At 43.6% G+C, this 13117-nt stretch overlaps 1 protein-coding gene across 4 annotated transcripts; it reads right to left on the bottom strand.

Annotated features, from left to right (window-relative positions):
• Positions 1–6728: 6728 nt before the first annotated feature.
• Positions 6729–12459, bottom strand: LOC127778307 (DEAD-box ATP-dependent RNA helicase 40). 4 transcript variants are annotated; one of them, XM_052304900.1, is made up of 8 exons: positions 11916–11969; positions 11725–11793; positions 10948–11527; positions 10533–10802; positions 9922–10272; positions 9478–9755; positions 7911–8255; positions 6729–7664 (listed from the first exon to the last, which is right to left on the bottom strand). In XM_052304900.1, the coding sequence occupies exons 3-8, from the start codon at positions 11014–11016 to the stop codon at positions 7022–7024; spliced, it is 1956 nt and encodes a 651-aa protein (XP_052160860.1). In that variant the 5' UTR covers positions 11017–11527; positions 11725–11793; positions 11916–11969; the 3' UTR covers positions 6729–7021. The 4 variants fall into 4 exon arrangements, with proteins under 4 accessions (XP_052160860.1, XP_052160874.1, XP_052160867.1 ...); XM_052304914.1 differs by having other exon boundaries at positions 10981–11527; XM_052304907.1 differs by having other exon boundaries at positions 11012–11527.
• Positions 12460–13117: the final 658 nt, after the last annotated feature.

Here is a 13117-nt window from a genome sequence, read left to right as displayed (position 1 = left end):
TGTGCTGGAAACAGAAGGGGCAGTACAGTATGGTACCTGCAATTGGTTCTAGAAGTGATAGCTTGCCAGGTTTTGCTGATCGAAGTTCTTATCATTCTCAAAATCTTAAAACTGTTGATGTATCGATGTTTGTCTTGTAGAATCTATATGCAACTTAGTTGAGGTTTAACTAGACTGGGTGTTCAACTATATAGGCATCAGTGACATGTTTGTTGATCCTGATGTTTTGAGATCATACCCTATTCATTCTTTACTTGTTGGGAAAGCGAATGGTAATGATCTGAAATAGTGCAGATCATCAGTTTCTGCAAAGGAGTTTGCATTAATTGTATTTACCTAATTATCTCTACTGAAGGCAGTAAAAGGTTTACTTCATTCGTTTGCTTATGCCAAAAATGTACTCCACATGAGTTGGATTGAGTTCAAACTCTCTAGTCTGAATTCAGAAAAGTTCGGACTTGAGTTGGTTGTTCTTGGTGAATGTGAAGAGTATGCAGAACATGGGTTTTTTTCGATGGATGGAGCAAGCCCGAGTACTAGTGCCTTTACTGTCCAGTAACTTTCTTGGCTAGGGTAGAGTCTAACTCTTACTGTTTTTTCTAAACCTATGTAATTGCAGCTGCCCTGGTTGAATCCAATCAGCCGGCGACTGAGGGATGGGAAACTTATATTTAGCTTATCAAAACATGCTAATTTAGCTTCCACTGGCAATACATGATATTTTTCTGTTGCCCAGGTAAATTACGCACTCTGTTTATCATCTATAATAGTTGAATTTATCTGTGATTTGGATGCATAGCTATGATTGGCACCTTCTAAAAACAAACATATTAGTAGCCCATTTTCTTTATCTGACTCTTTTTACCAGGGGTACTACTGTTGCTGTACACATTTTTGTTTTTGTGGCATAACAAAAGGCTATAGCCTACATAAGTTCCTCAAAGTACACCTGTGGATTCAAAGTTTTATGGCATTTTGTAGACTAATGCCACCATGGAGCTTTTTTTTTTTCACTTAGTTAAGCATTCATGTTTAAGAATGTTCATGCCATTTGTTTATCTCTGGTTCTAGCAGGAACCTTATGTTAGCATGTCAATCAAAATCTAGGGTGTACCATGTCAGAAAATTGTATTTGCCAGTACATATGGTAGCTTAGGGAGAAAAATATCTAGGGTATACCATGTTAAGAAATGGTATTGCCAGTACATATTCTGCTTATTTAGCTATTTGATTACCTGCAATTTATAGACTTTGCACTTTGTTATCATGATTTATGGTCGTGCAATCACCAAAGCTATTTTTTCTTCACGTGCTTTGATCAATAAGGTGTTAGCTCATCTATTTCAAAATGTATAGTCTGGACAAAACTCCAACTCATGAAATTTGTTTAACACGATGACATTCCGCCCGCGGCAACGCACGAGATCTCGTCTAGTTACGCATAATCTTCCATGATTGAATCTTATCGTGGATCGGTTCTAATTTGCGGTACTATTTGTGTGTAACAACAACAAAAAAAAAAATAATTCACGTCTTGTTTGCTGCTAGCAACAATTTTCTTTCATGATTTATGTTAACCTGTACTACCTCCGTTCCAAGTGGTCGTTTTAACTTTTTACCTGTAATGATTGACCATTTGTCTTATTTAAAAAAATTTATGTAAATATAAAAAAATAAGTCACAATAAAGTACTTTTGATAATAAAGTAAGTCACAAACAAAATAAATAATAATTCCATAATTTTTTAAATAAGACGAATGATCACACTCTACAAACAAGAACTCAAAGCGACAAGTCTTTTGGGATGGAACGAGTAGCAGTTTAGGTTGCCGCACTGGGCTGCAACTACGAGTTGTGGCGCCACGCGTTCAATACTTGTATTCAACTGCCTCCGTCCCATAATATTAGGTATTTTTGATGGATGTGACACATTCTAGGACTATACTCCCTCCGTCCCAAAAAAAAAAGGCAAACCCTGGGTTTCCGTGTCCAACTTTGACTATCCGTCTTATATGAAATTTTTTTTGTAATTCGTATTTTCATTGTTGTTAGATGATAAAACATGATTAATATTTTATGCGTGACTTGTATTTTTAATTTTTTTCATAATTTTTTCAAATAAGATGGACGGTCAAACGTTGGGCACGGAAACCAGGGTTTGTCTTTTTTTGGGACGGAGGGAGACCTCGTAAAGGAAGTCGTTTTGGACAACGACATGGTCTCCAAAACACAACTTTGACTTCTTGTTTCTATAAAAATATTTATTGAAAAGTGATATATGTATATTTTTATGAAAGTATTTTTCAAGATAAATCTATTCATATAATTTTTACATTTTTAAACTCAACAACTTGATAGTTATTAATGATTTATATTCCCAAGGTTTGACTTAAACATTGTCCTAAACGACTTCCTTTACGAGTACGGAGGTATATCACAGACATCCCTTCAAAAACCCTTTATATTATGGGGTGGAGAGAGTAGTTTGGTGAAATATGCTTGACCAGGCAAAGTCTTAGTTGAAGTGGCGCTCGATGCTTCCTAGTTTGGTGAAATATACCTGAATAGGCAAACTAGTTTGGTGAAATATGCATGTCCAGGCAAAGTCTGAGTTGAAACTGTTTAGTTAGTGCTCAATGCTTCACTTACTCTTAACCGAACATCCATTTTACACTAAACTTGAACTGTACAAAGGGAGAGCGGACATGTGGACAACTTTGTGATGGTTTGCTAAAGAAAATAGACATTGTGCCACTTTGAAAAGTGGGTTTCGTTATAATGCCACTCCACAAAGTGGCTTCGTTAAAATGCCATCGCCAACGACTGCCAACACGCTGCTTCACATTTTTTCCATTTTCACCGGATTAAGGCACAAATTTGCTAATGTTGTGACCAATGTGCCCCTGGCTCATTTGTATGTGTTAACGACCAAATTCGGTAATCCAAGGATCGGAGGTGAAGAAGAAATCGAGATGGAGTTCGAAATAGAAATCGTCCCGGAAACAGAGTGAGGATCGGCTGAAGTCCGAATCGGCTACGACTGAAGATCGGCAGAGTTCGAGTCGGACGGGGTTAGCCGATTGAGCCGAATCCAACAATATGATATTGCATATGTTGTCGGGTTAGGTTGATGTGCTTCATGATGATTGCCACGCATGAATAGAGTCCTGAGAAGGCAATTGTATCTATTAATTAGGATATTTTATGTAAATTCCTTAGAGATATGTTTGGACAAAAGCCTGCCGCAAAGGCTTATCGTATCTTAGAATTTGTTAGAGATAAGAGTCGTGTCCGATATGGACATATTTTGTAATTATCGGGTATAAATAGACCTCGAGCCCCATGTAATCAAACTAACACACATTCAATATAATCTCGCGCATCGCCACCCTTTTTACTCTTGTTTTGTTTCGACGAGTTCTTGCTTTCGAGTTGAGCTGTATCGGTTTCGATCTTCAACAAGAGGTAAAACTTGTTATGGCGGCTGCGTTCTCGGGATTAGTGCTTCCATCTTTATGACACTCTAATCTTGTTTATGTAATTCGTCGAGTTATCATATGTCTTACATAATCTCCGGCAATATCGTTATCTAACCTACAATTGGCTAACATCTGTCAGTAGAAGGCAGCCGATTAGGTTAAATATCGATGTTAACTTAGATTATATAGGATATCCACCACTCTATGAAACTTCCAACGGCTTGATTGTCTAGATATTGTCTTTCTTTTCATACTTATAGCTGCATTAGTTGAGTTTGATCTTATGAGTCGTGATTAGAATCTCAATCTCTAGCCTGTCTTTGGTTGCCGATTAGGGTAGTATCGGGGTTTCAGTCGATCTTACCTGATTTAACTATATTCATCTTATGTGCTTTATTGACAATCTGCCCTTTATATTAAGATCTTGTTGCATTTAAGTATATTAGGCTTTCGTTTGGTATATTTTACTTGCTGTGATATCTTAATATAGAGTAGTATCGGAGTATTAGCCGATATATGCTAGATCTATCTGATCAGCTATGCTATGAACACATATAGTCTCTTTATTAATATATATTTTGATCTAAGTGATTTATACTGTCTCGGCATGGTGACAGATCTATCCCAATCACTTGATTTAAGTATATATCGATATAAGGACTATATACCGTTAATATCTATATCCGATCGAATAGATTTAGTTCTTTCTTACTTAATAATGACTGCCGATCGATGCATATATGACATCGGCTCAAAGATAAATGATATGTCATCGGCTATCGTTTATAGATTTAACCGCGGTTTCTTTGTCTTTGTTTCTTGTTGATTGCAGGATCAAATCAACTAGCACGCTCTCATACCTAAAGGCAAGTTTTGGACCTGCACTGGAGTTAAGCAAATCTTCCAGGCCTCGTGTTTTTATGTCAACAGTATGACAACTCAAGCAGGCGGTGGCAATGACCATTCTGCAAGCTAACTGGGGTTGCCGCACTGCTCTGGTGCTGGCAGTAGATCAACATTGCCGACACCCTCCTCCCTCTCGTCCTCGTTGCCGACACCGAGTGCAGCCTCCCAAAGCCGTCGTCATCCGCCTTAGCCGGATTTGTGCAGATGAGAGGAAACTCTAACCCTAGGGGAGCTATGCAGCGAAGATTTGCAACCAGAAGCGAGGATTTGGGAATGTAACAAGGTAGCTCATATCCTGCTCGGTTGACTGTAGGATTTAGCGGCCTCCCTCTCGTTCGTTGCCCTAGGTGCGGCGCTGCAATAGTAGAGTGCAGATCGATGAGGCATGGTGGAAAGGTTTTCTTCAAATGTGAGGAAAATGAACAAGTTGTGAGTATTCCATTTGTTGCATTTAGTGTCTTTTGATCTTTGGTACTAATTTGGTACGAATATATGACTAGGTGCCAAATTTTTGCAAGTTTTTCAAGTGAATCGAAAGTGGAAAAAATGCAACATTGTTGGCAATGGCATTGGTCTAGGGATGTCAAAAATGCTCGAAGCTCGCGAGCTGCTTGAGCTCGGCTCGCTACAGACTCGGCTTGAGCTCGATTCGTCATTAATTCGAACCAAGCTCAAGCCTGCTTCAAGCTCGCGAGCTTGACGAGCCGAGCTCGAATAGCTCGTCGAGCCTAGAGTTCTCTCTGTTTCATTTGAGCTGGCATTACTCTTCCTCCAGTTCTTTCAAATTTTCCATGCAACAGCTAGTAGCAGTGCTAGTCTTCTACTAGTAGAGTAGGGCTGAGCAAAAAGCTCGAAGCTCATGGCTCGGATCAGCTCGTTTCAGGCTCGGCTCGGATCGACTCGAGCTCGTAGTCTTAACGAGCCGAGCCGAGCCAGTTGTTTTGCTCATTAAGCAAATGAGCCGAGCCCGAGCCAGCTCGCGAGTTACTCGGTAGGCTCGTTAAACTCGCATAGCTCAAAAATCAGACAGGCAGCCCAACCCAATAAGGTAGCCCAACTGCCCAACCCAACTGCCCAAGTGCCCAAAAACCCTAGCTTTGACCTTATCCAGTATGTCCGTCGTCAGCCGAGGCGCCTCTCATGCGCATGCGCCGCCGCAGAGTAGCAGGCTGCCGCCGTCGCCTACTCTTGCGCCGCTGTCGCCTTCTCTTGCGCCGCCGCAGCGCTGCCTCGCCCTTCTCCTTCCGCCGCCGGCACGCCACAGGCTGCAGCGCTGCGCTGCCCACCGGCTCCTCCTCCCGCAGGTTGCAGCCGCAAAGGCCGCAAGGCCACGCCGACGAGGCGACGACTCCAGTCGCTCCTCCCGCAGCTGCAGCGCCACGCCGACGACGCCGACCACGCCGCTCCTCCTGCTGCAGCCGCTAGGCCACGCCGACCATGCCGCTTCTCCCACAGCCGCCGCAGGGCCTTCATGGATAGGGAGCGCCGGTTGGCAAGCATGGAGTCCAAGAGCGCCTGTTCATTGAGTTAACGAGCTAAACAAGCTTAAAGAGCTAGCTCGCCGAGTCGAGCCGAGTCAGCGCTTGAGCTCGTTAGTCTTAACGATCCGAGCCGAGCTGGCTCGTTAAGGTAACGAGCCAAACCGAGCCGAGCCGAGCCGGCTCGATATCCACCCCTATAGTAGAGTAGTAGTACTTGACTCATCTCACAAGAAAAAGCTGAATAAAAGCAGAGCATGGCGTGGACTTGGAGGCAGGCCCTAGCCTCTACTAGTACTACTAGTACCTAGCCTCTACTAGTACTACTAGTACAAGCATGCATGCAGCTCAGCTTCATGTCTCCATTTAATACTACTACTACTATTGGTCATATAATGTTTAAAAACGATAGTACTACAAGTCTAATACTGTCGTCTGCTGCCACACTAGTTAAGCTCGACAAAGTTCGAGGCTTGAATGAGCAAAGCTCGAGCCCATTTCAAAGCTCGTATCTAAACCAACTGTACCGAGCTATAGGTAAGCTTGCTCGAGCTCGGCTCGTTGACAATCTTCACAACACAAGCGAATTCGTGCCTTAATCTGGTGAAAATAAAAAAAACTGTGGAGCAGCGTGTTGAAGCCACTTTGTGGATTGGCATTACAACGAAATCCACTCTTCAAAGTGGCATCCGAGGCTGAGCCCGAGCGCATAATTGAGACAATCGTGAGTTGCGGCATCCGAGCCCTCGCCCTCGCCCTCGCGCATAATTGAGACAATCGTGAGTTGTAACCAGCATATTCCAAGTAAAGGCAATCTTAGATCAGTAGCCAAATAGGGCATGAAGCCATGAACCGCCATGAGACATTTGCATAATCTTGCATGATTTGCACCTCCGGTATTGGTTCACAAATAACAGAGCTACCAACTTCACTTCACATGATCTACTTCGACAGGGTCTACAAAGTATATAATGTTATAAGAAAAGACAACTCAGGCACAAAACAATCTCCAGCTCTCTACGACACGGATAGTTTCACAACTTAAGTTTTGACTGCGAAAAGACAGCTTCAGACAATTTTTAACATTTTGAGCTTTGTCACGCAGATCATCTGTAGTGGCTGCTCAGCAGTTTGTTAAATTCTTTTGGGACCAAAGAGTCAATTATCACCGCCATTCTGCACGGTTGCATTTGCCCGAGGATCATCAGCTATCTCTCCATCTTCATCTATCATACCTTCCTCTTCGTCCTCCCTGGTCTTACCATGATGGGGTGGCGATGAAGGATCAGGATTCTTAGAAACCTCCGCAGCTTTGTTGTTTCCTTCCACCTGATTACCAGGGCTCACTGAGCGACTGGTTTTTCCATTGTAAGCAGGACTATATGGGCCAGACTTGTCTTGTGGAGTAGGCGACCGATCGAGATCAACCTTTCCCACCTTCCCATCCTCTGGGTGTCGGTCATCTTTCGGGTCTGAGTGGTTTGTATGGTTTCTTGATGGGTCAGCTTCTGGTGTTCTTTTGCGCTCACCGTGCCCAGAGTCTGGCAGTGCAGACCCAGAGCCAGTAGCGCTTCTTTCATGCCTACGGCTAGCACCAGGGCTACGGCTCCTGCTGCGGCTAGCACGACGGTTCCTAGTGTAGCTCCTGCTCCTGCTTCGGCTCCGACTCCTGGTCCTGCTACGGCTATGACGGCGTGACCTCTTAGGACTTCGGCTATACCTATCACTGTCACTTCTGCTACGGCTCCTACTGCGACCTCTCCCAGACCTGCGAGACCGTCCATCATCACCATAGTCATGCCTGTCAAAAGCAGAAAAACTCAATAATAAGATTCAGGCGCAATACTGCAGTCAACTAAAGAAAGTAAATCAACAGATCAGGTCTTCTAATAAACTAATGAGACCTAGATCCTTAAAGTGTTTCATCAACAATTTCGTCAAACTTGTTTCGAATCTGTCAAAAAAGAAACTAATGTCTTCATATAACATGTGTACAAAAGATACTGATAATTAGTGTTCAAAAAGAAAGAGGTGAAAGCGAAAATACCTGCGACTACTGCGACTACTATCCAATCTGCCAGAAGACCCTGACAGACCATCTCTTCCACCATACCTAGAATCCAGTTCAGAACGCGAACCACCCCTATCAGAGCGGGTTGCCCACCGGTTACGCTTCCTACCACCACGCCCACCCCGAGAGGCCATGTCCGCCAAGTCACGAGGCACACGTTGGTTTGCGCCTTCCAGAATTTTAATAAGATCAGCAGCATATTTTGAATCCTGGTCACAGAAAAACGTATAGGCCACACCAGTGGCACCAGCCCTTCCAGTCCTGCCAATCCGGTGAACATAATCTTCAATGCCAGTGGGGAAATCATAATTGATCACAACCCTGTGCCAATGAAACAGAAGTCAATTCAATTAAAATGTAAACGTCAACACGTGATGCACATAGGTACAAATGTAAATGTGCAATTACCAAAACTTGTAAGGTAACAAACCAAACATTCTATTGCCATTGACACCCTACCAAATTTTGGTATTTCCCAAAACTTCCTCTCAAAAAAACACTATCAAATTTTGGTAAGGCTACAAACTAAACGCATCCAACACTACCAAAATTTGGTAACGTCAATATATGCCAACATTTGGCGATGTCAAATTTTGGTAGGCTGATTTTGGCACCAAACTGAACAAGCCCTAGAATACCAAAACAAAGCTAAAAACTATGTTGATCAAAATGCTATGCTCCCAAGATTACATATACACTTGCATCAGCATACAGTGGATGTGGGAAAACTTCAATCAGTATATTTTCCCAGATACTCCCTCCATCCAAAAGTCTAAGACCTATTTCTTTTTGCACCAAGACCAAGGAGCAATTAACTCACCATGTGACAAAACCAATAAACATGCAACTAATAATGACTACAAATAGGACTTAGATTTTTAGAAAAAAACAAAGAATGGAATAGGTCTTAGACTTTTGGATGGAGTATAATACAACCAATAGTGAGCACTTCAATTATATTTAAAACCTTACTGTACAGACAACTTTGCCCTATTAATTGACTGAAGGAGTTTTAAATACTCTCCAAGTTTGGTGTGTCAATGTGCTTTGGTCTTATAAGCACATGATAGAACCAAAGGAATCTGCTTCCACTTTTTAATGAAAATAGTATAATATCATATCAACAAAACTTTGAAATGATGCTCCCTTCATTCAGAATTACACAACATTTAGGCTAAAGCACAATGACCAAGGAATAATTAACCTTTTTTATCACTATATCATCTCTAATTAATAGCAGTATAAAGTACTTGTCCAATCCTGCCATCGGTCGATTTCATAGACATAGCACAGACAACCAGCACCTCACTGCACAGCCAAGCAAAGTGCTATGCTAGCTGCTGTTTTTTTTGGTTGGAGCAAATACCATATTAATTAATCTTGCAAACATGCTAGTAGTGGCAATAGTTGAGTTGAATAAGGATAATTCCATTTATTGAACCAGCGCTTCTACTAGGGGGTAAGTTAGGAAACACTGCCTATAAAGGCTAAAAAGGACATCTATTTGAGAACAAAAACATCCAGAAAAGAACGGATGGAGTACCTGATATCTTTGATGTCTAAGCCTCGTGCAGCAACATCTGTTGCAACCAAAATAGGAGATCGCCCAGATCTAAAATGGCTCAGGACCTTCTCTCTTTCACTTTGGGACTTATCACCATGAATGGCAGAAGCTCCAAATTGCCTAGTAAGTGTCCTTGCAAGTTGGTCGCACATTCTCTTAGTGGTACAGAATATTAGTACCTTCGAACCTGAATCCTGGGATCGCAAAATTTGCTCCAGACGGCGAAGCTTTTCGGACGGTGTGATCAGCTCCACATTCTGCCAAGAAAAAGAGAATTATAGTAACTTCTTAAGGATGGGATTTTTTTGGTGAAACCGTACATTCAAATAGTACCAACTTTTTTTCTTATCCAAAGGAACTGATGAGAGGAAACAAAAGGATCTTGAAGTATCATTAATGGAGCCCATCAGTTAAGGAACAAACCTGAGTAATAGCACTATTAGCAACAAGCTCATCAACACTTCCAATGGTCACCTGGACAGGGTGAACAAGAAGATCCTCTGCAATTCGTCGGACTTCCTTAGGCCAAGTAGCAGTGTACATGAGGGTTTGCCGACGAGGAGGAATTTCTTTCACTATCTTCCGAATTTGTGGTTCAAATCCCATGTCCAACATACGGTCAGCTTCATCTAGAACAAGGTACGACACTTGCTTAAGGCTTATCCTTCGCATTTCTAGGATGTCATTCAACCTTCCTGGTGTAGCAACAACGACATCGACCCCTCTATCCAAATCTCTTAGCTGGGGGCCTTTTGGAGCACCACCATATAGACACTAAAAACAGATAAACAAACATCATATAATAATCCAAAACAAGGCAAGATAAAGACAAAGATCTTAATTGATAAACAAGCTTTGGAAACTAGGTAGCACATCTGCATTTGTATGATGTTTGAAAATCCTTTTTAGATGGTCAATAGGGTTTATCAAAGTAACAAAACATAAAGCCAATTAAACCTGTGTATCTATTATCTAATACTGTTTTATGCCAGTAGCCCAACAATAACATATGTATCATAGTAGAATGAACTGACCGTGGAAGAAATTCTTGATGATCTGCCAAATTTCACAGCTTCTTCCAAAATCTGAGTTGCAAGCTCCCTTGTCGGTGCCAAAACTAGCACTGTTGGACCAGACCTTGGGTTGTTTTGCAAGCGTTTAATATGCATAAATCCAGGAAGTAGATACCCAAGAGTTTTTCCAGATCCTGTCTTTGCAATAGCTACAACATCTTGACACTGCAAGGCAATTGGCCATGACTGAGCTTGGATTGGCGTTGGACTTGAGAATCCAGCACGTTGTATCTGAAAACAAGGGGAAATGGCAAAAGCAGACACAATAAGGATAAGGATAAGGATATCGTAAATATGTAGCTATAATTTCCCTCCAAAACTTTAGTAGTAGAAACAAAGAATCAACAGTGCATGAGTCCAACTTAAGATATCGTACAAAAGAAAGTGCATCCAAGATGTGTTGACTTGCATGCGCAAGGTGAAGTAGAAAAGGCTCTAACAGCATCCCTGGAGGCAGCCTCGCTCAACCATGGATCGTTCATCCACAGGACCCCTTCAGCAGCTGCCCGCAGGTCCAGGTCCTATGTATGGACGTTGACAGCCTGGGTGCGAAGCCCCTCCAGCAGCTGCCCGCAGGTCCTATGGACAGTGCGACCTCCATGGCCAGGCCCCAGAAGAGGCCCACCATCCATGTGAGGAGCCTTCTCCAGGGATTGGATGCAGAGCAACAAATCAGCCGCCATGGGTGCCCCTTTGCGCCATGGGCAATCCCTCGGCGGGAAGCGCGAGCAAGCCAAGGTTGAGCCGCCACATGGGGTGCCCCTTTGCGCCATGGGCAGTCCCTCGGTAGGGAGTGAGAGCGAGCCAGGGGTGAGCCGCCTCGGGTGTTCACCCACCCTTAGCAACTCTATCAACTCCATCAACGACATCTTCCCTCAGCCCGCCGCTCTTATTTGGCCGAGGGGTGCGCGAGGCAGCGTACGACATTCGCTCCACCTTTGGAGCAAATATCGCATCTGCCACAGAGATGTAGATAAATAATTGAAACCCGCAGCCGGCTCTGATTTAGCACAGTCAAGGATCAAGCAAGCAAATAAGGAGAAACAAGTCTGTGTAATCACGCTCGCCGAACTAGTAAGTATAGGCGACTCCGTTTTTGTGTTAGTGGTTAGGCCATGTGTTAGGATTCATCACCCAAGCAGATGGTGCATACCTCCTTGAGGATTTCCGGTGGGAATCCACCAGTCTCAAACGAAGTTATCGGAGCTGGCACGTTGTCCCCCTGCACCATGGACGCCAACCAACCCAAAAATTAGGTACTTAGTAATTAAACAAAAATTAGGTACTTAGCAAGTAAACAATAAACAAACATCGGGATGTAACAAACAGTTGTTAGATCCTTACGACAACGGTGATCTCGTGGCGGTGGCGATACGCCTCGGTGGAGGGATCATCGGCGGCGACGGCGGCGGCGGCCGGAAGAGGATGGTGGTGGGAAGGCGCCGACCTGTGGTCGTCGTGGCGCCTGTCGCGGTCCCGGTGGTCGCGCCGCGGCGGGGTGCGGGATCGGGAGCGGTCGCGGCGGTCGCGGTCTCGGTCGCCTCGGCCGGAGCGGGGAGGCGGCGGGGGGAGCGGCGGGGGCGGCGGGAGCTGGTCCTCGGGCGGCAGCGGCTTCTCGTACTGGGTGATGTTGGTCTCCGGGTTCCAGTAGTAGAGGTAGCCGGTGGTGCCATCGACGAGCCCGCGCCACGGCTTGGGGAGCGACGGGTCGTCCGGCGCGTACCGCGGCGCGGCCGGGGCGGTCCCTGCCGACATCTCCACCGGCGGATCTGGCCCGATCTCCCGGTCTCCGGCGGATTAGTGCGGCGGCGGCGGCGGCGCCGGGGAGGGAGAAGGCGAGGGTTTCGGGTTTTCTTCTGTAGCCCTAATTTTTTTCAGCTTACCTCACCTTTTATTGCGAGAGGAGTTTCCAACCTCTGGGCCCAGATAGATAGAGAGGCGAGAGAGAGAGAGAGAGAGAGAGAGAGAGAGAGCCCAAGGTGGCCTATTCCGATTCCGACTTCCACCCTTTCGTTTTGGTAGTGGTTTGTTTGAACGATTTTCAACCCACAAATGTACCTATTTTGAATTTTTTTCGTCTAATTATATATCTCTCTGTATTATTATATATTTATTATTTTATATCTTTTCGAATAATTGACATGAAGCATTGTTTGTTTTTAAACTTTGACGACACATACTTTTTTGCACAAAGAAAAACACAAATGCTTAAAAACATACCATGTTACGAAAGGGCATGCCGTCTTTTAGTTTTCAAGAGCTTCAACTTGCAAAACAATTTTGTACTTGGAATCTCGAAAGTTGAATTTCAGAAAAAAAAATTGAATATTTAATATAACAATAAATACTTTATACTTTGAATTCCCAAAGGCTAAAGTTTACCATTCAACATTGAAAATCTAAAATAAATAAAAGAACTAACATAGAAGGTTCCTTTGGCATGGAGATATAGGGTGTCTTATGCATGAAAAGCTCTTTGCATTGTCGTCTTCTGTTAAAGAAAATGAGAAAATTCTTTCTTTTTCAATAAAAGTTCATTGAGTTTC

The sequence above is a fragment of the Oryza glaberrima genome, chromosome 1 (genome assembly GCF_000147395.1).
Source record: "Oryza glaberrima chromosome 1, OglaRS2, whole genome shotgun sequence".
In the NCBI taxonomy this organism is placed as follows: Eukaryota; Viridiplantae; Streptophyta; class Magnoliopsida; order Poales; family Poaceae; genus Oryza; species Oryza glaberrima.
Note: the sequence above shows the minus strand (reverse complement) of the source record. Positions and strands in the feature narration are given on the sequence as shown.